General features: G+C 39.0%; 1 protein-coding gene across 2 annotated transcripts in view; it reads left to right on the forward strand.

Annotated features, from left to right (window-relative positions):
* Pde1c (phosphodiesterase 1C) overlaps positions 1 to 26331 on the forward strand; it is a 429900-nt gene that overhangs the window by 327012 nt on the left and 76557 nt on the right. For both annotated transcript variants that reach the window (XM_028758345.1, XM_028758346.1), the window contains 7 exons: positions 5455 to 5568; positions 7023 to 7205; positions 8101 to 8167; positions 12209 to 12325; positions 13473 to 13613; positions 22118 to 22218; positions 24017 to 24145. In XM_028758345.1, coding sequence (XP_028614178.1) covers positions 5455 to 5568; positions 7023 to 7205; positions 8101 to 8167; positions 12209 to 12325; positions 13473 to 13613; positions 22118 to 22218; positions 24017 to 24145 — 852 coding nt within the window. The remainder of the gene's footprint in view (positions 1 to 5454; positions 5569 to 7022; positions 7206 to 8100; positions 8168 to 12208; positions 12326 to 13472; positions 13614 to 22117; positions 22219 to 24016; positions 24146 to 26331) is intronic.

A 26331-nucleotide genomic window follows, 5' to 3' on the forward strand; every position in this document is an offset into this window, starting at 1 on the left:
GAGAGAGAGAGAGAGAGAGAGAGAGAGAGAGAGAGAGAGAGAGAGAGTTTGTAGAGTTTGAATGTTTGTAGAGTTTGTATTGGCCAACTATTCAACTATTCCTGGGCCTGCCCTTAAATGTGGTTAATATACCCAATGAGATTCCATTTAAGAAACTGATTTTCTCTGTGTACCATGTATCAATTAAAAATATTTTTTTTTTGGTTAGGGGTAGGACCCTGTGTCCATTTTCCCCCTCAATATTGAGGCCGGATCTGGATTAAACCTGTGTAAACCTCATGCTCGGGCCACATTCTTTGTGAATTCATATGTAAGTTCTGTTGTGTCTAGAGGACTATTTCCTCGGAGTTGTCTATCACCTCGGACTCTAATAATCTTTCCTCTTCCTTTTTGGCATAGGTTCCCTAAGCCTTGGAGGGGTGGGGTGGGAGGTGTTGATTAAAGACATCACAGTTACGACTCAGAGCTCCAAAGTCTCTTACTCTTTGTACATTGTCAAGTTGTGGGTCTTTGTGTTAATCCTCAACCTACTGCAAGAAGAAAGCAAGGGCTGAGTGATACACTGACCTATATGTATAACAATATGTCACGGGGTCTCATTTTATTGCTTTGTTCCTTAGTAGAATAACTGTAGTAGATTTTCCCCTGAGGTCCATAACCTGTCTACTGTCAAGTTCTTGACAACTTTGGAGGTGTCAGGTATGTCTTCCAACTCATGGAGTAGGTCTTAAATCCAGTCAGAAAGTGGTGGGTCACTCCTATAACGTTTGTCCTATAACTAGTATGCCGATATATGTTGCAGGCAGGGTGCTATTATAATGCTCTGGATTTGTAGATTTGTGATATTGATGATTACCTTTCTCTCCTTATAGCATGTACAGTACCTCTTTCATATATATATATATATATATATATATATATATATGGAACACATACAAACACATACATACATACATACATACATACATACATACATACATATGGAAGCCTCTACAGTAGTATATTTTGGTATCGTTTTTGAAAAAGCCTTTAGGTCAGTCATCCTTCTCCATACTTCCTCCTTTACTTTTCTCTACCATTCACCTCCTCATTTAACCCTTCTGTTCTAGTTACTTTTTTTACCTCTCCGTAACACTACATTCCATTTCCTCTTCCTTAGGACACCCCTACTCCCCACTGGTCTATACTATATACCTAATCTCTGTGTTTATTTGGATTATAGCACACATATTGGAAGCTTAAAATTCAACACCCACATTGAAAAGAAAATATATAATATTTGCCATTTTGGGGTCTAAGTTATACCTCACTTGGGATGATTTTACGTTTACCTACAGATTTCATAATTTTATTTTCTTAACAGCAGAACAATATTTCGTTGCATAAATATAGCAAATTTTTTAGATGGACTGGATATCCATCTTTCTTAGCATATAGGCTACCACTTAAATGGAACCTGGCCCTTAGCTTCTTTCTGGAATGAAGTTACATGAAAAATGTACAGATACACTTTACTAGGAAAGCATAGGAAGCTATCCAATCATCCCATGCCAATTTTAACAAAATTCCTGCCTCTAACTTTAACAAAGATCCCATAAAATGGGGATATGAAAGATTTCAGCTGCTTTTGAGGCAGTCAGTAATGAAACAGATTCAGATCAAGGGGAAACCTACGTTATGGAGGACAGGAAAAGGTCTTTATCCTAAACAACTTTCTTAATTTTTGAGACAAATGGGTACTAGTTGTTTAGCAGCTGAGAAGCTACTTTAAAGCTATCTTGCCTAAGAAAGAAGAGCTTCATTAATTGGTAGCACATTTCAAGTGAGGAGGATACTGAGGGTGGAGGGAAGTGGGCTGAGGGGCCGATGGCTCAGCAGCCCTGGCATACTGTCCACCTGCTCAACACTGTAAGACTTGGGTTGTCTGAGGCTGTCTGTCTACCCTGGGTGTTGGGTTAAATGGGAGCTGGCCATTTACAAAGCTGCTCACTACTTCTTCTTTAAACAAACAACCCAAACAAAACCTCTTATGGTCTTTCCTGTTGCCATGTTCTGTTTCTTTTAAATTCCCTTTCTCTCCATATGCTCACTTTTAAACATCAGTTAACTTTCCTGAACTTTCTTGAGTTCCAGGCAGATGCTCCTTGGCAGTGAGCTCTTCCTCTGTATTCTGTGTGCCCTCAGCAAAGCTTCATTCCTGACTTCGCCTGGATATTCTTGTAGTGTTTATCGTCTTTATACCAAGAGAGGTGAATGTCAGATGGATGATTTTTTTCAAACTAGGGGTTCATGCCAGGATCCTACATTCTGTGCCAGGATACATCTTCAGCCTACCTCAGAAGCTAGAAAACTAGGGAGATATAAATATTTGTACATTTTCGAGTTCTAGAAGTACATCGTGTGTGAATTCTTCCCTGCATTATTGGTCTCCTGTGTTGCTGACTTCCTGCTGACTGAGATGCAGAAGCTTGGGCTTCTTGTGCTGTGGAGTGTGCCTGCTCTGGAAGATTCTGATTGTTCCTTTTTCTCTCGGGTGAAGTGTGACTTTGGCTGAGGCCTGATTTCTATGGCAGGGCAACCAGAGGCTCTGCACCACCTGGATCTCTTGATATTGCACTTTCCTGGAAACAAGAGTAGTTAAACATAGTGGAATAAGCCACAATCTCTCTGACAGTCATTTCAGTTTTCGTCTGATTAGAAGGTGTTAGCGTGTAAGGGTCACACAGGTGGTGCCTATAACAGAAATGGGAGCTTGATTCCAGTGCTCACTTTCTGTTCGATTATCCTGTTTGGGGCTTCCGTTTCATTGGTCAGTTCTAAACAAGCTCTCTGCTTGGTTAAGTTTGTACTTAAATCCAGGTCCTGCATGCATCCAGGAGCCATTTAACTATGTTGCAGAGCACTTTCCAGGGTGTGCCTTAAAGCTGTTTGTTTCTCTTTTCTGGAAAGTGTATGAATTACCACTTCTGCACTCTTTCACACAAATGCACAGCAATCCTTCTACAGAAGCATATGGATGTCTTCAATTATACCACATTGTCCTCAAAAAAATTAATGCCACTGTCAAATTGCTTTCTGGTGTGTGACGGGATAGAAGCCTAAAGCCAGGTTGAATTTTTGCTACTACTTCTTGTTATCATTATTAACTATTTTCCTCTCCTTTTTGTTTTATTTTATTCCCATTGGTATTTTGTCTGCATCCATGTCTGTGTGAAGGTGTTGGATTCTCTGGAACCAGAGGTACAGACAGCTGTGAGCTGCCATGTGGGTGCTGAGAAAACCCAGCTCCTATGGAAGAACAACCAGTGCTTTTAACCACTGAGATGTTTCTCCAGTCCTGAATTTTCGCTACTTTTAAAGCAATATCTTTTCTTTTCTCAGACCTTTTCCAGTTCTGTTGTTTTCTTATTTGTTAGAATAAAAAAGTATAATTGTGTATGTTGGATATTTTTCTTTACATTTTTTTGGTCTGGTTTTACTCGATCTGTTCTCACTTGCTTGTCTACAAACATTTTTATTTTTGATTACAGCTGCTTCTGCTGCTTCTATTTAATCCCCTGGAAACTCTTACTAGAAGATGGCACCTTCTGGTTTTATTTTATTAGTCATAGTTCTCCTTTTTCCCACTTTTATCCCTTGCTCTTAGGTTTTAAGGATTAGCTGGGTCCTAACAAACCATTTATACTGAATTTCTGGTAGAATCTCCAAGGCAAGGCAAAATGTTTTTAAAGTTTGAATATTTTTCTCAATTTACTTTTCCAGCTGGGAGCTCAAACAGTTTCTCCATGTTTGAGAGAGAATCAGCATTGGAAGCTGGCTTATCTGGGAGTGTATTTTGCTTAAAAGTGTCTAATCTTAGTAAAAAGTAGCTAGGCTCCTTGAGGAAATCTCTATGTTCCTTGGCAGACAGGGTGTTCACTGAGTGTGAATGATGGGCAGCATTTCATGCCAACATCTTGTCTCTTGTTCTCACTGTCCAGGGTCCTTCCTAGTGCTTTCCACAGTGCTGATGGTTCTTCAGACCCATAGGGACTTCCACAGACTTATCTCTGGATGTTGCACATTACCAGTCAGTACAGTAGAGGCTACCCTCAATTAAATCTTATCTGTATTCTACACGATTGAAATTCTTGAGAGACTTAATCCTTGGAGAACCAATTCTTTTGCACCCCCCTTTCAGGGTCAATGTAGAAATTTTTTTCTCAAAAATTTTATAAATATCCAGGGAATGATAGTGTACAAGTTGCCAAGTACTAGAGTGTTGGAATAGCCAAATGTAAGTTTCCAGATTCAAGGGCAAACTTTGTCAAGTAATCCACCTATTCTGTGTTGCTAATGCAAACTTATGAATGCTTTGATATTAGGCAGGTGAGGCACACTGCATAAACCCATATACAACAGACTCATGATGATGATCTTTATTGTTCTGGGAAGAATTTTCTTGTCTAGTTACCTGTGAGGATCAGAACTTTTGACTAACAATACTGACAGTCATTATATTAAATAGCATTATACAGAATTACCAAGAATTTCATAGTCTATCTATATTATAAATGTCATTTGATCTTTATATCAACTTCCAAGCCTTGTTTTGTGGTGCTCTATTTTATAATCCTCAGAGACATTATCCTAGCTTTCCTGATGTGCAGAGTGGACACTTTGTGAAGCAAAACTCAAATCTTCCTTTGACATTCAAGTCTGTACTGTCTGTGCTCGGACCATTGGCTGTCAATTAACCTGAAGAGGTGCTTGCCACCATAGCTTCTGTTATTCTGCTTTGATCACCTGCAGGCATCTTATCACCATTACCCACATTGCCCTTCTCTCTTCCAGTGATTTTTATGTAAGGAGAATGTGCTTCTTCATTTCTCTTGGACCTTCTAGAATCCTCAGTTTACCAACCATCTTCAGTTTTGACAGCTACATTAATACTCTTCTTCTTAGGTGTATTCTTCCTGTCTACTGTCATAATTTACTTGCATCTGTTTCCACTGGTATCTGTGGCTATAGTGAAACTTTATACCTTTCCATGAGTCTTGAAACATCTGGAGGCAGTGGGGCTATGATTCTATGTGGCCACTATTGTGCAAAGCGCCTTCCCAACAGAGAGAGTCTCAGAGATGTCCGATGGTGTTTGGTGCTGTTCAGACTGCCCTCTAGCATATTAGAGACTAAAAGAGACATATCTGAGAAAAAGAAAATTGTCGGTAATTTAGAACCTTCATAACAATGAATAAATACTAGAAAACGTTGGTTGTAGTCAGGGCCTAGCTAGAGAACATTTTTGTTCTTATTTTATTATTTCATAAATCGCTCTTTTATCAATGTTACTTTTTAAATTTCAGATATATAGGAGTGAAAAACAATATCAAAGACTATAAAACATGTGTCATCCTAGATTTAGAGTTATTCTTTTATTCCTTTATTCTAATGATGTCACCTTGTCCCCTGTAGGTTACGGTCTTTGGTCAAGCAACTAGAGCGAGGAGAGGCCTCTGTGGTAGATCTTAAGAAGAATCTGGAATATGCAGCCACAGTGCTTGAGTCTGTATATATTGATGAAACAAGGTAAGTTAGAAAGGATGCTAAGAAAGTAATGCTACATTTTCTGTCAAACAGTTCCAATCCATCCTGTCACTCTCCTCCCTCCCACAGCCCTCTCCCATGGCAGGTCTGGGAGTGGTTCAGATCTCTGATTCTGAAACATTAGTTTCAACAGACAAATAGGAAAGAACTGGAGCTATCCTTCCCTCAACTATGAGAGGACTAACAGAACTTATTGCACAGATGACTGGGATGACAAAACAATATGTGTAGACAAGGCAGCTCTTAAAGCCTGGCAAGGATTTTCCTGCTGTAGAGTCCCACTGTGGTGTCTCTATGCATCAGATCAGGCTCAGGTGTGTGTTTGAATCCACCCTCTCATTATCAACTGGAGGTTCCCAGAGCGATCCAATCCCCAGTATCTCTCTCTCTCTCTCTCAGCAAACATTGCCACTTAAATTACACAAGTACTATAGCAGTTGTAGGTACTGAAATTGATTTGGAAAGAAATAGAACCACTTTCCTTTTGGAAACTGTTAAAGTGTTGAATGTGAAACTCTAGTGAGCCAGGCTCCTCACTATTTGTGAAGTCTTACTTCACTGAACTCTGATCTGAAAGCATTTCACTACAGTTTACAAGTTGTTGGGCTTATTTTTTTAAGGATACAGTTCATTACTAATTTTAGGAATTTGATATCACACTTTCCCCCCCTTTACTCAGATGAGTACATCTAAACAAAGAACAATAAAAAGCACTGTTATATTGATGTCCACTTTAACTGCTTATTTTCAGCAAGGCTGAAATAGATGACATTCATTTTTTATTGGTTCTATTATAACTACTTTGTTCCTTTCTAGTGCTCTGACATCTGAAGAAGTTAGGCAATTCAGAAAAGTCTATTTACAAATGGCTTATGTCACTGGGCTCAGATGAAGAATTGCATTGTTTGGGAAAGTTTCCTTGAATTTAGAAGTTCATGTTTATTATATCCTACTGGATTAAATGGGCATTCATTGTTATCATTTAAAGTCATTGCTTCAATGTACTTGGTTGTTGTGGTTTGTGTGATAGTTTTCCCCTTTAGGGATTTCTCCCAACACTATCACTGGTTGGGTCTTAGCTTTTTACACTTTTTTTACACTTGTGTTTTGGAGGACAGACTAGATTCATTCAGTCAAAGGAGACCCATCATTATAAGCAACCGTGTCAAAACACTACTGTATGTTACCCTTCTCTCTCTCTCTCTCTCTCTCTCTCTCTCTCTCTCTCTCTCTCTCTCCCTCTCTCTCTCCCTCTCTCTCTCTCTCTCTCTCTCTCTCTCTCTGTCGTCTATATGTGTGTGTCTGTGTTCAGTTTTATATCATGTTTTTGTATCTGCATTTCAGATGGGTAGAGAAAGGCAACTGTTTCAAACAGAAAATTCTAGATTCAGATTTAGATTCAATCTCAGTGCCTTGATTGTGTTTTTTATCTCCAGGCGACTGCTGGATACAGAGGATGAGCTTAGTGACATTCAGTCAGATGCTGTGCCTTCTGAAGTTCGGGATTGGCTGGCCTCCACCTTCACACGGCAGATGGGAATGATGCTTAGGAGAAGTGACGAGAAGCCCAGGTTCAAGAGCATCGTCCACGCAGTGCAAGCTGGGATATTTGTGGAGAGGTAAAGATGAAACTCATTATTATACAAAGGCCAAAACAAAAAGAATACCAGGTCTTATGACTCTTACATCCCAAACATTGCCCAGCTCATGGTATCCCCTCCCACAGCCTATAATGTAATTTTGATAACTTATTATGAAAACTCAAATTTCTGAGTAGAAACAGATATTTAAATCCCCATGACATCATTAGGACAAGGTTTTCCCTTTGTTCAAAATTCCCATCTTAAGACTTAGATTATGTTCAGCCTTATATTTAAAGTCAGAAGTCACCTGATATACATTTTTTCAAATATATATAGATAGCATTGGAATAGACCAGTAGCACACTGAGGTTGCTGACTCAGGGAAGCTAGTTTACTGAAGGGCCCTGAGTTCCATGAAACATAGTTTGCTAGCTTTTTGATGCTGAATTATTCCCTACATGAAATAGAATCATTTCTTCTATCAGTCCCTATTACACAGTTACACATTTTAGAAACCCTATGGTGGTGATTTTGGAAATTTACGTGGGACCTTCCCTTGCTTGTTTTAGAGGTTCTGGAGACAAAAGTTTCTGCTGGGACTTGCACACTGGTTCTTGGTTAATCATGAAGAACAATACTGTGCACTACTCCTGCTGTCCTGTAGCCAGTGCTGCTAGGTCACATGGTCATTTTAGTAATTTAGTGTTTAATATGGGGTACATCAACTTAATTTAATTTTGTTTCCAGTGGATAGCATGTTTGAAGTTGCTTTTTTTTTTTTTTTTGAATTCTTCACTGAGGATACTTGAGTAAGTTTGGAATTTCAAGTTCCTTGGGTCACCAGATTCTCTGGGTGTTTATCACTTGTCATTAAGGATACAACCATTCATTGTAAGCTGTCACATTATGTTTTATCCTCCATCTTTGCCAGAATGTACAGACGGACATCAAACATGGTTGGGTTGAGCTATCCACCAGCTGTAATCGACGCATTGAAGGTAAGACTGATGGGAAGGCTTATGGGTAAGTGGAAATGAATGAATACATAATAAATAATAAATAAATAATAATACAGTTACATTTGTCCTTAGAAAAAATAGAGTTTCATCTCTGCCCTTTTCTGTCATTCCCGCCTTAATCTTTCATTTTTTAATATATTCTAATAGTACTACTGTGTTCTTAGTCTTTAACCTCCTAATTTTTTATTCTAACTAAAACTCTGTGTGGATTTTGATTTTACACAGTGATCCACCATGATGAGATTCACTTAGCAGTAGCCACATAGCAGGTGCATTATAGCAAAACTGTTTAAGCTTAGGAAGAAACCTGTTAGTTGTAATCATATCAGCGTTTGATTACCTGCTCCAAGCTTATTTTGTAAGATTAAATACCTAAACAAACCAAAACCAAACCAAACCAAAAACCAAAAATACACAACCAAGACCCAGAAATTTTAAGAAAAATAAATACAGAGTTAATCAGACATTAGAGTTGAGGCTTGACCACAGTGTTCCTAGCACATGGTGCTTTCTTGGTAAGATTTCAAGATGTGATTGTTTTTGCCAGAGCCCTTGGTCCCTGACTTGCACTGAGCCAAACATTCCATGGGAAGTCACTCATGTATGATCTTGGATTAAGCAGGCTCAACCCTTCACAGTAACCTTCATCCAGGCTTATGTACCTGACTTCTCTAGGCCCAACACAGATGTGTTCCTCGAGGCAATATGGAGTCAGATTCAGAAGTCCAAAGTGTTCTTGGTACACTTAGGTCCCAGGGTGGGGTTGGCTAGGACACAGTGTCTTGGGCTAGTTGTTATTGCTTGCTGTTTGCACTTTGCACCGGTCCATTTGTGCAGCAACATCGCGGAATTCTGACTTCTAGTATTGTCTTTCTCTGAAACATGCACCAAGCATAATCTGATGATGTTTTCAGAAGATAAATTACCCACTCCTGGAAGGAGGAGTGATGAGTGCTTCTTAAATAGCTTGTAAGAAGCAAGCTCCCATGGGGCTGTTCTGATTTTAGTTCATGATTTTCCTTCTTGTTCAAAGACATCCACTGGCTGTGTTTATAGGATTCACAGCTCTCTTTCAACTGTTTTCCTTTCTTTCTCATCCACTCATCTTAAGAGCAGGAAGGATACTGTGAGGAGCCACACACCCATGTGCTAATGGCTTACTCATCAGTGTAGTTTATAGTGAAGTTTCCCAGCTCAGCAGCAGAGCCACTTCCTGAGGCCTGTTCACCCACAATGAAATTGCATTGATTTTCATAATTGAACTGAAACATTCACCATAAATTTTAGGAGCATTAGAAGCCAGTTTAAACCTTTATTTCTGCCGCTGTCACAAACTCAGATAGATTCACTGATAGTGGGCTGTTTATGAGAGTATATCTTCCAAACTGTAGTCTCTCTTTTTTTTTAATGAATAACTGAAAAGTAAAAATTGGAACAACTTGTTATGTGGATAAACAGTTACTTGACACTTAAAGAAAAGAAACTCTCAGAAGTCTATGTGGTCTGAGAGAAAGACACTTGGAGTAGTCAGAGCAGAGGCCAGCTCCTCCAAATGGCTGCCCTTCATGTGTCTGCTGATGTGTGCCTTAAGGCCAAAGCTTTGCCTTTGACCCTGTTGTTGGTCAAAAGGGCTCAAGTCCAATGTGATATCTTTCTAGTTCTCTACACTTGCCTTTATTCGCAAATGGATTGAAGAGCACAGAGATGGAGTCTCTTTCCTTCTTTGTATTTGTGTCTGTTGGAGAAAAGGTTATTTGTACTAAGATGATGGAGTTTATATAGAAATAACTACTGATTTCTTCTATTTCTGAAAAATTCTCAGAGTGAGAGAATCCAGTTGACTAACCGTTGTGTCATGTTGTGCTAACCTTGCAGTTAATGTGCAAACACGGCATAAAATGACATGGAAGTAAGATAATACTTAACATTGATGGTCTAGATTTTGATTGGGTCACATGTCACTCTTGGTACTTTCTCCACTTATATTAGCTTCTAATTTTACTGTATCTCTAGCCTTTGGGCTAGGATTCTAGAGAAACAGAAGTGACCTGTTCTTTAGAAGAACAGATGTCCTGTAATTCAGGAATCATCCCCTGGGTTAAGGTATAAATGGGAGGAAGTGAGCAGTTTCCAATTTTCTGTAGGCTGTACTAACTGGGATGTTCTCTTATCTTGACCAGAATTCTCCCTGGGCAAATTTTGATAAAGAGAAACCATGTTTAAGGCACTTAAATTGAGTTCTCATTAAAATGTAAATTCCAGGCACATGATCCTTCAGAGGCCTACAGCCTCCTCCATTATCACTTTCAGCAAGTCCCTAAGTGGCTTGGAATGAGAACAAAATTCAAGAATAACAGTTACGATTTCCTTGAAATGAACGACCTGAGTGAATACCCACTCCTATACCCATTTCCTGGAGCTGTCAATGTCTTTCTCATGTTTGGTTCAGACCTTGGCTGTGACTCATAGCACTCCAATTATAACACTCAAGCAAAGCTCCAGGTCGTGGGTAAATTTTGGCATCTATGATCTGGATCCTTGAGGATCCTGGGTACTTAAGGTATGTACTCTAGGAATCACAGAGTGGATTCATTGGGTTTACAAGTGTCATCTGTAAGCAATAAGGTCACTTGAGAGGTTGCCAGTGAGATTATTAAGTACTTCTCTCCCAGGCTGTCTTGTATAACACTGGGGAAAGTATAACTTTTCTAGAGTTGGGGGATTTGAGGACTGTGTATTAATACTTCATATCACAGCTTTAATTATTTTAATGGAAGGGTAATTATTACTAAAGGAAGTGAGTCTACCACCAAGTTTAAATAGAAACAATCCAACTGTGATCCTTTGGCATGTTTTTTTTAAACTTTTATATGATTGCTTCTGTCAAGTTTGGCTTCCACGAGAGGCTCTTCAATGGTCTTGAACATGATGGCTGGAAGGGTTAGTGAGACAGGAGCACAGAGATGGGATTTCAGGGCCATCTTAGGATACACTGAGCCTTTCATGCTCCTCATCATTTTCTGATGCCTGAGGTACCATCCAACCCCTGACTTTCAGTTCTTGTGATTTCTTGTGGATCCATGTTATCAAGAGAAAGTCAACCTACATCCTTTAACTAGTAAAGGAATACACATGCTATGATGAGGAAACCCAATGCCTGATGATTTACCTATGATTTAAACACACATTTTTTTTATTATGTCCATACATGGCTGGTATTATTGGGTCAGAAGCACACAGAATCATGGCTGCACTTATTCTCCAGCCAGCATTTGTTCACAAATAGGAACTACATGATGGCACATAAGATGTGTGTCTAGCCCAGTTTTTAAGTTTTCTTCTTTTACCAAAGCACTATACCAATTCCAGAAAAGCCTTTTACTGTTCATAAAATGAATGTTTTCTCTTGGGTTTCAGCTTAGCTATTGAAGCGTAAGTGGCATTCCATTTTTGTGTTCAGTATCATAACATGCTTCTGAACACTTTTAAATGAGTCAACATTGTCAGCTCTGGGCTCTGAGGATGTCATTACATAGGATGCTAGTGGATTGGAGAGAGTTTAGTTGAGCTATGTGCCCTAGCTGGCTTGAACTCAGACTAGTAGCTGATGGGATTGAATGAAAGAGCTTGGGATGAGGCCTCAGTGTGGAAGGCATATGTGTCCTTTCCCATCTGTGTCCCAAGCATCTGCTTCCAAAAAGCCTATGAGGAGTTAGGTAACTGTCGATTTTCTTGTCTGTACAATGTGACCACTAATACCAGCTAAGAATTTTTTGATCAATTAATTATTGTTTTGTTACCAGCCATAATGCCTGTCAATATTTCTGTTAGATAATAAACGTCTTTGATATTTTTTAATAGTAAACGTTCTTGTTCTACCACACTAGAAAGCAACTGAGAGTCTTTAGAGTCTTGAGCTGTTTAATTGCAAGTGTGGGCTATAGGTGCACTCAACGAGGATTAATGAGCAGTTTCTAGGTGATGTGAACTAATAGTGCTTTCTCCTGCTCTGTCCTGTAGGATGTGGACACGTGGTCTTTTGACGTCTTTTCCCTCAATGAGGCCAGTGGAGATCATGCGTTGAAGTTCATTTTCTATGAATTACTCACACGTTATGACCTGATCAGCCGTTTTAAGGTCAGCACCTCATTAAAAAGATAAACTGCATACATGTGTCCATCCTTATGTGACTTCAGTGTCAAGAATAAGGGAATCCTTTTAAGTAGATAGGAAACTGTTATGGGCGACTGTGGATCTCATTCTGGTGAGACTGTAGTTTCTTGTTCCTGGAGGTCTCTTTCCTTTCATACTGACTGGTGAATCTTGCTAGAAGGCAGAGACTGAAGACCCATTTTCTTAGAGGCAGTGCCTGCAATAGCTGAGTCTCCCAGAGGTGCTGCCTGCCAACCTCATTTCGTTACAAATATGTGCACTACTGATGAGTCTTAGCAGAAAGATAGCAATGGAGACAGAGTAAGTTCAACAGCTTCTGTAAACTTTCCCCCACTTCATGCCTCATTCACACAAAATTCCCACTTATCATCTGTGACAAAGCACTGGTATTTCCCAGCTACCCATGCTTCAGATAATTCCTTGCTTTAAATAACAAGAATAAATCATCTTCAGGGCCAAGGGAACCTCTATCCAGTTGATCTTCTCAGGCTTCATGCATCGTGTGGATGAGTCTCTGGAAAATTCAGGTTGTTTCATACACAAATGTATAATCTGTAGACAGAGAACATCTTTCACATAAGGGCTTTATTGAAGCATGTGCTTTCTACATGACCATAAATAACTTATAGCAGTGTTGTTTGTCCTTCACTGTGCCTACATCAGAAGCCTTCAGGAAAACATAGGTGCTGGGAACACTTTTCTCAGAATAAAGGCTGTATGTACCTGCATAACACCTCTTCTCTTTTGGGATTGAATTAGAAATAAATGACAAAGAAATATGGTACTTTAGGAGTCACCAATAATAGGATTGCATACATGCACCTCAACCCCCCCCCCCGTTTATATTTTAAACAAAATTTATATTTTAAACAAATGAGATGAATCTGTATAGTTATTTGGCAGATTGTAAGACTGACTGTTCTTCACCCAGAGACCTAGTGTTAGACTTCAAAGTATCCAACAGTTGTACCAGGGAATTGTATTAACTATGAAACATTGTAGCATCCTCCTCTGATCTACAACAGCCCTCAAACTAAGCAAGGCAGAGACCTTAGTGTTTCTCATAAGATAATCCTGTCTTTAGTAAATAAAGTTTACTGTTCTCTTTCAGATACCCATTTCTGCACTTGTCTCATTTGTGGAGGCCCTCGAAGTGGGTTACAGCAAGCACAAAAATCCTTACCATAACCTGATGCATGCCGCTGATGTCACACAGACTGTGCATTACCTCCTTTATAAGACAGGAGTAGCAGTAAGTACAGACAGGGACTGTCATTTGTGTTGGAGGGTGTTCCAGCTGTTACAAGGGTGAGCCCGAAGTGAATGCATTGCCTTGTGAAATCCATATTTCTCAACATCTCCTGATCACTATGGAGAGCCTGGGGGTTCTCTGAAGTGCTCCCCTGATCACTGTGTTGACCCTTGGGGTTCTCGTGAGATATCCTTCCTTATTCTGGGCCCATTAAAATAGATCATGCCCAATTAAAAAATATTTACTAGAACTAAGTACATATTTCCACATATAGAGGTAATCATTTTGACTCACGGCAACTGTCAATTAACAATGATATTCACTGATTCTGAAATCATATTCAGTAGATTTGTCCACCATTACTCCAACTCACACTTGATTTAAACTACTAGGTCTTTTTCAGAAGCACTTTGGTTATTTCCATCTTATGTATTTTTTTTAAAATGTAAGAGTCAATCTTTACTTCAAATCATTTGAAATATTATTATGATTCTACTTTTCAGCTCTTTAAATGGATTCAGATGCCTTTTCTGCAATGTATTTTATTAACGAGCTTGTTCAAGTTTGCTTGCGCTTTTGACTTCTTAACTTGTATTTTGTTTCTTTGTTTATTGTATGTGAGTATGAGAGAGCTCTTATATGCTACACTAGGCATGTAGATGCCAGAAGACAACTAAAGCAATCAGTTATCTCTTCTACCTTGCAGAGGCCAGGGGCTGAACTTAGCTTGTAAGGCTCATCGGGAAGCGCCTTTGTCTACTGAATGATCTGACCAGCCTACTTTGCTTTCTTTACCTTCATCTAAGCCACCGAGTGTAATGTTCGTAGATCTGGTGGTAAAAAGAAAACTCCCAAACAATGAACAAATAAAATAGCTTTCCACGCCTTTCTACACTGAGATTACCTTTAGAACACCTAGAGAAATTATTTTTTTCACATCTGTTTGAATTTATAATGTGCCGAATGTTTTTTTTTTTCTGCAGTTTGCACTGGGGCATCTTTTTCTCCTGTGGAGTCCTCTCCTCTGGCTTAGGAATGAACAGTTTGTTTCCTGTCACTGAGGGTCATCTTAGTGTGACATCGGTTAATGTGAGCATGAGTGCTGTATGTTTGACGCGTGTCTTGTTAACTTGGGTATGTCCAGCAACTAGGAATCTGCATGTAACCCCATACGCTCTCGTGTGCTGGCTGCACCTTTGAGCACACACAGCAAAACCTGAGCATTGCTTGTGTGTCAGTGACCACAAGTCCAGCCCCGCTGTTTGGACTTGAGCACAGCTTCTGACTCCACCGGTATTCATTCTTGGACTATTCTATGGACTGAGTATTTTTCTACAGATAGAAAAAGTAACATAACAAAACAAACAGAATAATAGTCACAGGAATGGCACTCACAGCCCTGTTAGCAGGATACCTTTCAAATGCTGGTAGCTCATTGGGTATGCACACAATTGACAGCCTGGGACATTTGTGAATGTTTCCAAGGTGAAAACAAACAAAGATTTGAACCTCTTGATTTACATGGTCTTCTGGGGCAAGAGAATGGCAATCTATTTTCACAGGTCTCTTCCGGCCTGTGAAAGTAAGACTTTTTGGGCCTGACAATCAGCCAGAGCCTAATGCACATATGTCATCTCTGTACAGTGGCTTGTAGTAGCTCACTGAATTAAATTTGGAAAAGAGGGGAAGGAGTAGGCTTTGGGGCTGGATACACTAGATATAAGTCCCTGCTGAATTATTATTAGATATTGTGACCTGTGATAAATCACTTGAGTCTCTGTACCCAGATTTCCTCTCTTCCGAAATGTGAGAAAGATTTTATCTTAAAGATGGCGACAAAGAAAATATCAAAGCTATTGAATGTTTTCTCCTTCAACTTAGAATGTATTAATACCAGATTATTGTAGAATTTCCCTCAAACCTATTATCATATTGTAGTTTTTATTATATGGCTCATTTTAGAAAGATACTATTTAAGAAGCCATTACAAAATCAGGGAACTTGTTTGTTGTAATAATAGAGTTTCTACTCAGACCAACAATCATACAAAATGATAATTCCATGAACACATGGAGGAAAACAGAGGTGTCTACACCAAAACAGACTCACGATGATGTGGACTGAAGCAGAAGAAGATACACTAAGTAAGACCTGTGAAGACATGGACTGACACAGAGCTGTACTTACTGAGACCCATGATTAAAAACTGTACAATCATCTATAAAGAATTCCAAAACTGATACAAGGAAACTGTAAAACTCCAAGCACTCAAACCTAACGTTTAAATGGATGGAGTAATATATTGTGCATTAAACGGGGCACCATTATATTGTATGGATGGCAATTTTCCCGAAAATAATAAATACCAGTCTAATTTTAAAAATTAATGTGTAACTTGATAACCCAAGTCTGAAATTCATATAAAATGTGTATTTGCTCTAGTAGAAGAATGTGGCTTCAAAAAGAAATTGTATGTAACAGGAAGGTAGTTCTTATTTTACTAATGTTAAAATACATGCTAAGCTCTAGAAATAAAATAGGTGATTTTAATGAAAACAATGAGAAATACAACAATGGATTTTCAGTTTCAAACCATACACTCAAAGGTTTATTGAGCACTTACTATGGTAAGCTGCTACTTGGTTAAGCCATCCCACAGTGAGAGCATCAGGGGATGAGGACTTGAAGAAGTAATGGGATAATAGGACAGAGCTCACACAGATAGAGTTGGTGTCCTTTAAATGGAGATCCAGAGCTCACTTCTTCCTTTCTGGACCCTTGCTCTTCTACTAAGGGCACAGCTTTGTCCTGCTACATGTTATATTACTAATGCTAACCAACTGTCTATCCATCAGTCATGGGCTCAAACCTTCAAAATCATGAGTCGAAATCAAACTTTTCTCTTTCCATGATGACTTATCTTGGGTACTTGTCACAGTAATGGAAAGCTAGAACAAGTAAATGTCTAGGCAAACATACCTTGCCATGTACAATAAAATATACTTTCCTGTAAATTGGTTCTCAGCCTGAGGACATTTGCTTCTATTCCTGATAAATACGTTTCTGTGCTATTTTGTTAGGTTATGGTGGCCCTGGACAACTAATACAGCGGCACAGCCAAGCTGGTCTCAGATCTGACTTTTTTTTTAATTTATTGTTTTTTTTTAAATTTTATGTGTATGAATGTTTGACTGCATGCCTGGTCCCATGTTTGGCCATCTAATAGAGGGTTTTATACTCCGTGGAACCAGAGTAATAGAGAACTATGAATTGCCATGTGGGTGCTGTGAACAGAACCCAGGTCCTCTGCAAAAGTATCAAGGACTCTCTAATCCCCCGGGTCTGACTTCTGTGGTCATGCATTGAAGTGTTTGACCATAATTCTCCAGTTATCTTTGATGAAAGAGAACTCCTCCTACCTCATAATCCTCATGGGTATGTACTTGAAGGTAATGTAGTGTAGGCTGAAGCAGAAGCAGAGTAGTGCCCTGAGCTCACTTGTCAGCATAGTCTTAGTACCTATCATGCATAGTATCCCATGGGATGTAAATATGAATCAAACACTTTCATCAGCTGTAAAGAAACTGAAACATTTATGTTAATACAAGTTATCACTAACTTGCATTGATGGCATCACATCCAATGATGTGCTGTGCTCGTTTATTGGCAGTGTATGCTTGTATGCACAAGTGTGTGTGTGCAGGGGCACGTGTGTGTATGAGCATGCGGAAGACAGAAGACAACCTCAGGTGTTCTTCATTGGGTTCCATCTACCTTGTTTTTAAGACAGAATCTCTTGCTGACAATTAGGCTAACTTGGCTGTCCAGTGAGCCCCACGGATCTGTATGTTCCCGTCTCTCTAGGCCTGGGATTACAGTCACCGCACATGGCTTTTCATACGGGTGCTGGGGGTGGAACTCAAGTCTTCGTGTTTATTACAAACACTATCTACTCATCCTTCTTTCTGTGACCTCCTGCTTGCCTCTCGCCCTCTCTCTCTCTCTCTCTTTCTCTCTCTCTCTCTCTCTCTCTCTCTCTCTCTCTCTCTCTCTCTCTGTGTTGGTGTGGTATATCCATGAGATGTTTTCCAGCTATCTATTTTGTGTTGGTTTGTGAAAAAGCAATAGAACAATAATGTAAAAATAGCAGCTGTTGTTCACACAGCAGACTCACAACTTACTTAGAGTAATGTATCCTGTAGAAGTGGGAATTGACTCATGTCCATTTCCTTCAGATTCCCTCTGTTGTATACAATTCTTCCCACCCACCCACATGCCTAAGCACACAGCTTGCTTTTCTGAGCCACACATACCGCAGTCCAAAATACACCACCTCCAGGTGTCAAGGCAGCTCTGCCAGTAAATTGTCTGACAGATGAATTTGGAAGGCAAGAAAATATTACAGTCAGGTAATTCTGGGATAAAACTGCCTGTGGAACTTAAATTTTTGATCGCTTAAATTTTGACTTAAAACCTCTGCATTTACATTCCTTAAGTTGCAAAAGACAAGGAAATTTGAGCCATAAATGAATCCCAATTTTTCTCAAAATGTCTTCTTCCATCTTTTCCATTTTTACCTTTACCAAGGATGCTGTCTGTTTCTACACAGGGAGTGTTTATGGCGCAGTGTTGGGAGGCCAGGTATAATGTATTGTTCTCTTGACTATAACTTCTTTTTATCCATACCTACCACAACTCAGTTCTACGTCCCATGGCTTCTACCTCTATGCTATTTATACATGCTGTAAGAACCTCTCATCCTTCCTCTCTATTCAGACAAGTACTCTTCCTACAGTGTTAGGCTGGCTCTGCTACTCTCTATGAGACATAACCACTACTGCCTATTGAGTTGGTTTGCAGTCCTCATTCACTCTGGCTTTTATGCTTGATGTTTCAGATCCTCCAGTCTGCCCTGATTTCCACTCAGGCCAGGGACTCATTTCGTTACTCAAGATGGACAGGTTTGCTGAAAACCCTCCTCCACTCTCCCATCACTGAGACTCATCTTTGATGTCTGGACTCTGTGAAACTGTTTTATGTGCCTCCCACTTTCTTCCAGATATCATTTTCCCTGCTTCTTATCCCCAAGCCAGTAAACATACTGATCATTACAGGCTTTAAAAAGAGTTTCAAAAGTACAGTTTAGGTTTTGCTGTGTGCTTGTTTGATCCCTTGCTGTTTGGGTTTATTAGAAGCTAACTGATAACTAAGAATAGCTGATGGTATGTCTGTGTGGGGAGGAAGTGTGCCTGGTATTTGTAATGTGGGAACTATTTTTTTGCAGGCTTTCTGCTTCCTGGACTACTAATGTTCTGTGATTTGGATTTGCTTAGGCGCTATGCTTATTCCCATCCACCATCATATTTTAAATTATGACATTGACTTTGTGCGGCTCTAGAGCAAGACTTGTATACAGGGAATGGCTCAAAAGCAGATACGTGACTATAGGGTGGAAGGGAAGAATGGCATCAGTATGGAGAAGTACAGAGGTGTAAGCCCATAATTCTAGCACTCAGAAGGCTAAGAAAGAAAGATTTCTGTGAGTTCAGAGCCAGACTAGATGACATAGTGAGTTTTAAGCTATAGTGTGAGACCCTTTATCAAGAAAAAAAAAGAAAGAAAAAAGAAATATAATATATATGGACGATATCAAAGACAAATGTGGTATGATATTTAACATATACCAATTTACACAAAATTAAATGAATATAGAATATAAACAAAGGAAATTTAACCTAAAGATTATAGGTAAAAATTCTGAAGACATATTTTATGGCTTGTCATATGGCCAACTATGCGACTTTCAGTGGATCTGCTGGCCTTGTTTTCTCAATCGGTAAAATGAGGTTAACAGCTGTTCAGTTTGTTTCTTCATGGATGTGTGAAAGATACATGAGTTTCTACATCTAAAAAGAGCATATGGGGGCCTGAGAGATGGCTCAGTGGTGAAGAGAATGGGCTTCTCTTCCAGAAGATCCAGGCTATTCCCAGCATCTGTATGATGGCTCACAATCTCTGTAACTCCAGTTTCAGTCAATCTGATGGCCTCTTCTTGCTTCTGTGGGCAGAACATGCATAGGCTGCACAGACACCCATGCAGGAAAAACAACGGTATACATGTAGTAAAAATAAATAATTTTTTAAAAGTTAAGGACATAATAGCAGGGAAGAGACAAGGTAGAAGGCCCTAGTGGGATTGCTGGGAAGTAGTAGTAGATACATATAATCAAAATATATTGAATAAATGAAACTTTCAAAGAATAAAAACAGTATTTTAAGAAGCACTCGAAATAGGTTCTGCTGCACCCTGAGCCTTATAGTGAGAAGGGTCTTTACCATCTGTAGAAAGACAGCCTCAGTTTTCCTGCAATCTTTTCTCATCTATATATTAGTTATTCCACTCAGTTACTTATTTATTCAGTTGGACAGGGCATGTGCCACTGTGTGTTCATGTGCGGACGGTGGAAAGCTCCCCTTGGTGGGTCTCAGAGATTGAACTCCTGTCCTTTGGCTTGGCAGTACACACTTTCACTTGTGAACATGCATAGTTTTTCATCTGATTTCAATAATTTTTCTCTAATTCTCTTCCTTCCTTCCTTCCTTCCTTCCTTCCTTCCTTCCTTCCTCCCTGCCTTCCTTTCTTTTTTTTTCATTCCTTGAACTTTGATTTGTAATTTTCAAGGGTATTTTTGAGTATGTAAAGGTAAAATTGTTTGGAATTTCAAACTACAAATTACTAGTAATATTTTTAAAGAACTAACTGCCGCCCACCCTTTATTCTTTACCGTAATGAAGACTTTTTTTAAAAAAAAATAGATTATAATTATTCTTGGGAACTTCCTTAGCTAACAACCAAAATTAACAATTATTTGAAAGAAATACTTAAAGTGGAGAACTACAAAATGGGTATGACTATTATAAACCACTTTGTATGAATATAAGTCACACAAATATATCTCGTGTACTCATTGTGTGCTCTTTTCTAAGTTGGATGATTCGAGTTCTCACTTTGTCTCCCACCAGCCCTATGAAAATTTGACTTCTTTTTGTTTAAAGTGAAGTGGGACCTTAAAAATATTCACAAAGTACAATAGTTACTCCTCTGATTAACACCTCTACCTTAGTCAACTTAAAGAAGAGCCAGTTTATTTTGGCTTTTGTTTCTGGGGAGTGAGTCCATCAGAGCAGAGCAGAGGCACAGCAGCAAGCCTCAGAGCAGCCTGCAATGCTGCAAGGCTTTAAACTCTTGAAGCTCACCTCCACTCCTCTAACAAAGTCGCTCCTCCCAAACCTTCCCAACAGTGCCACCAACTGGAGACCAAGAGTGGAAATCAAACTACCACAGGACACAAACTGAGTAGAGATGATAAATTTTTACAGCTCTCTGTGGATTCACAGTTGTCACATGGTTTTGACAGCCATGGTGTCTGTAACTATGCAATGCATTCAACTTGGGTTCTATAGAAATGCCACCTTCATATGTTAGTGTTCATATTTAATTGGTTTATATCACACCTGATTAAGAAATTATAATAACTAATAACTGAAACTAATCAGGGCTTGGAATAACCACGCTGAATCTGATAAACATCAATTCAACCAGTGACATAATGGAGCAGAGAATAAGAGTGGGTGGCCTATGAGACCTGAAGGTTATTCTATCTCTGCCGGGATGTCAGCAGGGAGTACACAGGGTACACGGGGTACACCTTCAAGTCATGGAGTCCATTCATTGGGACTCAGTTAAGGGAACGTCCAATAACAGAGTAGTTCTTCAGCAGCTATGAGCATTAGGATTATCTGGGAGACTTGATAGAGTAAAAATTGCTGAGCCATAACATATAGATTCTGATCCACTGGAATTGAGTAGAACCAGAGAATTTGCTTATATTTGTAGAAGCTTCCAGATGTTGCTAATTATACTACTTTTGGACAGACTTCACAAACTATTGAACCAGGGTTTTGAATGGAATCATGGCCTGCAAGCATCAGTTTACACAAGGAAGAAAACTGTCTTATCCCTATACAAGATCCTTGTATAGGGATAAAACATAGTCAGACATGCCTTTTACTCTTAGTGCTTGCTATTGTGTTAAAAAATTAGTATATGTCTGTATAAAAAAGAGATAATATTGTATTGAATTTTTCTCAGGGGAAGGGGAGGGTGAGGAAGAGGAAAGGGAAGAGAAATAAGAATTGTATTTTAAAGTTGGAGGGATATGTGGTGAGGACTTTTAAAAGTTCTTCATGTTGACTACCACTGTCTTTCTGGAAAATCAGATCAGAGAAATAGTTCATTCAATCTCACATGTTGTGTTCACACCACAAGTTCACAGTCTCCTCCATGAGGAAAAGCCCACGCTACTTCTATGTGTAAGAAAAGTTGATTGGTGATAGCAAACAGCTGCAGGGTGGAAGGCAGAAGTGTGGGTGGGTGTATTGTACGTGTGCTGAAAGGATCTGAAGAAGAGAGACGATCTGATTGTCATGAATCTCCCTTTCAGAACTGGCTGACAGAGCTGGAGATCTTTGCAATAATCTTCTCGGCTGCCATCCACGACTATGAACATACTGGAACTACCAACAATTTCCACATTCAGACACGGTGAGGGTTGAAATATTTGCAAAATAGGCAGGAGGGGCCAGGGATATAATTTTAGATGTCAATGAGGTATGTGCCTGTCATTTTCATTTTATGTGGTTGCTCTATTTTGAATTTAGAAAAGATTAATTTATAAACAAGATATGAGCCTGGGCAGCTTCATTGAATAATACACAGCATTTACAGAAAAAAAAACACACCTGCTATTCTTTCTCATATTTTATTCAGATCTAGAGTGTATCCTCCTTTCTTCACTATGGTAATGTTTACTCATTATTTATGTATGTTCTGTGCCTACCCTACCAGTTTCTAATGGGCCTGGTATGGGTGCATAGAGCCCCAGGGGCCATGTAAATGGCGCCACTAAGCACATTTAATCATTGGAGAGCTTTTGTTATACTAACAATACTGGTGCCTTCTTACCCTCTGGTCTCTGAGCTTCTGAGGCGATACTAGTCTAGTTCTATGCTCTTATCTCTTTCCTTTCCCTGTGGCCTACGGAAGACAATATTTTCTGAGCTGTGGTCAGAGGAGGGAGTAGAAGTAAAGGACTTAAGCTACTCTCTTTAGTCCTCACTGCTTCTCCCCAAGTAGAGTGGCCTGGGCTGCTGGAAGCATATTTTTGTCATCTGTTTCAAGGTCTTTAAATTTAGGCAGATCCTCAGAAGACTGGGGGTAGAAGTTTCACTTGGAGAACAGAGACCACAGTGACTCACACCTGTCTAAGGAAGAGGGGTGGATAGGGCAATTGCTTAGAGACCAAGAACAAATCCAATTAACCCACTGAAAAACCTACAAATCATAGGAGGTAAATAGGAGTCTAATGCCACGAAATAGACATCTATCAATATCTAACTTTGGAATGAAATTAAAACATTGACACTTTGGTCCTCAGTAAAGCTTTGTCCAGTTCACTTGAATACAAGCAATCCCTGTTTAGAAAACTGTGGGCCAGACCCCTTTTCCGTTGATAAAGAAAAATGTTAAGCCTAAAACTTTGAAGGTAAATTAGACTTAGCCCAAGGTTTGGTTAACAGTAGGTAGACCTTATCTTCAGGACTATCAGTCTTGTTGTAAGACATATTGTTACTTCCATTACAGACCTGTGATTTGTTTGTTCTGGGACTCTAAGAAGATACTTCTCATTTATAGGCATGGTGCCCTCTCTGAGAATCAAATGAACTCTGACAATCCAAGCTTTCATTAAACTGGAGATACTAAAATAATGTACAATCCTGGGATTAGGTAACACTCAACTATAGAGTAGTCCTTGAGGATATTTAAAAGCTATATTCTTTCTTTCAACTATCCATCTGTGACATTTCTGTGGAAAAGCAATTTAAGATCAAGTTATGGAGACAACATGCAGATAGTAACCATGAGGTGATGTGTACTCAGAGAATTACAACTAAAATAAATTCACCAGGGGAGTCATTGAATTAAATGTACATTTAAAGATTAAAGCTATTCTAAAAATCCTAAAGAAGTTTAACACACTGACATTTTAAGAAGTCACTTTTAGGACTGGCATAGGTAATTGAGGCCTGGCCATAAAGCAGGTTTCAGCATGTTCAGGCTGGGTGTCACACATGGCACGTCCACATATTGATAGGAAAGTGCCTTGCTTGTATCTACTGATAATGTGTCATGTTAGATTGAGCTTATTGGTGACCCAAGTGGCATGGGGACAAGATCATTTCTAAACACAGGAAAGAGTGACAGCACAGCATAACTTGTCAGAGTCAGTCAAAGGGATCTCAGCTATGTCCCATCCTGAAAGAGTCTGTGTCTCTGTGTACAGGTCAGATCCAGCTATCCTGTACAATGACAGATCTGTACTGGAAAACCACCACCTGAGTGCAGCCTACCGGCTTCTACAGGAAGACGAAGAGATGAACATTCTAGTCAACCTCTCAAAAGATGACTGGAGGTAATATGAGGTGACAGATTCGGAAGCCACTGGGGCAGGGGTTGGGGGAAAATGTGGGCAGATAGGGTGTGCTGTTGCTGAGGAAAGATAACTCACCTCAACTTCAGACTGCTCTCTCACATTAAGTGCCACAAAGCTTGCTAAGTTGTCATTTCACATCTTGATAAAGAGTAGACGTACCACTTCTGGCTTTAGTTTTGTTTTGATATTTTCTTCTGTTGAGTGGATGCAATTTTGTCCAGAAACAATAAGTGATATTGGGTTTCCTTTCTGGTGTGATCTCAGCTTTCTTTAACCTTTCTGTCTCCAGTTGGATCTGAGCAGCTGAACTTCTGCAGCCTAGAATAAGACAGACCTGTTGCCCTTGAAGCACATCCACACACAAACACAGACATTCCTGTTTGTCTTTAACCCTGTGTTATTGGTGATTGAGAATAAATAATAGGACCATCAATAGTATGATTTGCCTAAATCATTTAAATATGGTCTCTGATTAATACATTATAAAACCAAGTGATTCAAACCACATGGGTGAATTAATGTAAACACAGTCAAATTAGTCCCTTGAAAATAGTGAAGTCTATCTGTGTACTCACCATCTATATCTGTGCCTCTTGCCACTGTTATCTCAAAGAAAATAAAATATTAAGGAGACACATGAAGCATCCTGTATTTGAGATATCAGAGCATCTTATTGGAAAATCTTTACATACACACAGTAACTGTGGTAAGCAGAGAAAGAATAGTAAATTCAGGGTAGACATGAGGGCAGAAATAACCATCTCACTAATGGAACCCATAAAATTACAAACAACAGAAAAAATTAACAAGACTAATATCTAGTTCTTTGAAAAGAGCAACAAAATTGGTAAGCATCTAACTTGACTGAGCTAGAATATATATTGCCACTCTCAGATTCTATATATTTTAAATATATAAGAATATATAAGAAAATATGACAATATTATTTAATCATTTTTGACAGTCTTGATTAAAAAGAGAAATATTTTTCAAAATAAACTTTATAAAACCTCACATAAGATAAAACAGATAATTTTAATATTTCTGTATCTATTAAAACAGTTGAGGTTACTGTCAAAAATCTTCACAGGAGGAAACCTCCATCCCTGGATGTTCTCTGTAACAAAGTCTTTCAAAACATAAAGAAGAGATCATCACAATATTATCTGTAAATTATCTGTAAAATATTGAAAGAAGCAATTACTTTATAGTTAATTTCTAATCCAATATAACATAATTTTAAACACATTTATAAAGCTATCACAAAATGAATATTGGGGACTAGTTGACCCCAGTGAACATAAATGCATCAATCCTTGTTAAGTATTAACATTTAAACTAGTGTGATGCAAAAAGCCTGACTTCAGTAGTGTGGCTAATTTTCATCAACTCAACCAGCCACACTGAGCCTTGATGTTCTTTGAAAAGTATTCAAGATTTTTCTATGAGTCTGTTTTTAGTTGAAGCTAACTGATAAGTGAGTAGACCCAGTAAACCAGACTGTCATTCCTAAAAGAAGCGGGCCTTATCCAAGGAGCCGATGGTTAGACTAAACATAATAAAGTCTCACCCTCCCCAAGTCAAGATTAAATTCTCTCCTCATGGGTTCAAATTGAAGCCCTCTTCCTGAATCTTGAGTCTGTTGGCTTTTGACTGAAGTATATCATTGGCCCTAAAGGTCCTTAGCTAGTTGACTGTCCCTGCTGACCCTGGTCTTTTCAACTTTCTTAAATATGTAAGTTAATTCCAGGGCTGAGGATGTAGCTTAATTGGTAGAATTTTTGCTTAGCATCTACGAAGTCCTGGGTTTGATGCTTAATACTGTATGAAATTGAACTTGTAGTACATACCTATAATCTCAGCACTAAGAAACTGGAGACTAGAAGATAAAAATTTCAAGTTTGTCTATCCCTACGTAGAGGTCACAACCAGTCTTGGATAAAGGAATCACTGCCTTACAAACAAACAAACAAATATAAATTTTATAATGAAAATTTTATACACAAACACACACATACACATACACACACACACACACACACACACACATATGTGACATCGGAGAACCCTGACAACTAGGGAGAATTTATTCTGGGACTTCAAAGTTAATTAGCACTCAAAAATAAATTAAAATAATTTACCATATTAAAAGCAAATGAGCAAGC

Source organism: Grammomys surdaster, unplaced genomic scaffold (genome assembly GCF_004785775.1).
Source record: "Grammomys surdaster isolate TR1022 unplaced genomic scaffold, NIH_TR_1.0 126197, whole genome shotgun sequence".
Taxonomy (NCBI): domain Eukaryota; kingdom Metazoa; phylum Chordata; class Mammalia; order Rodentia; family Muridae; genus Grammomys; species Grammomys surdaster.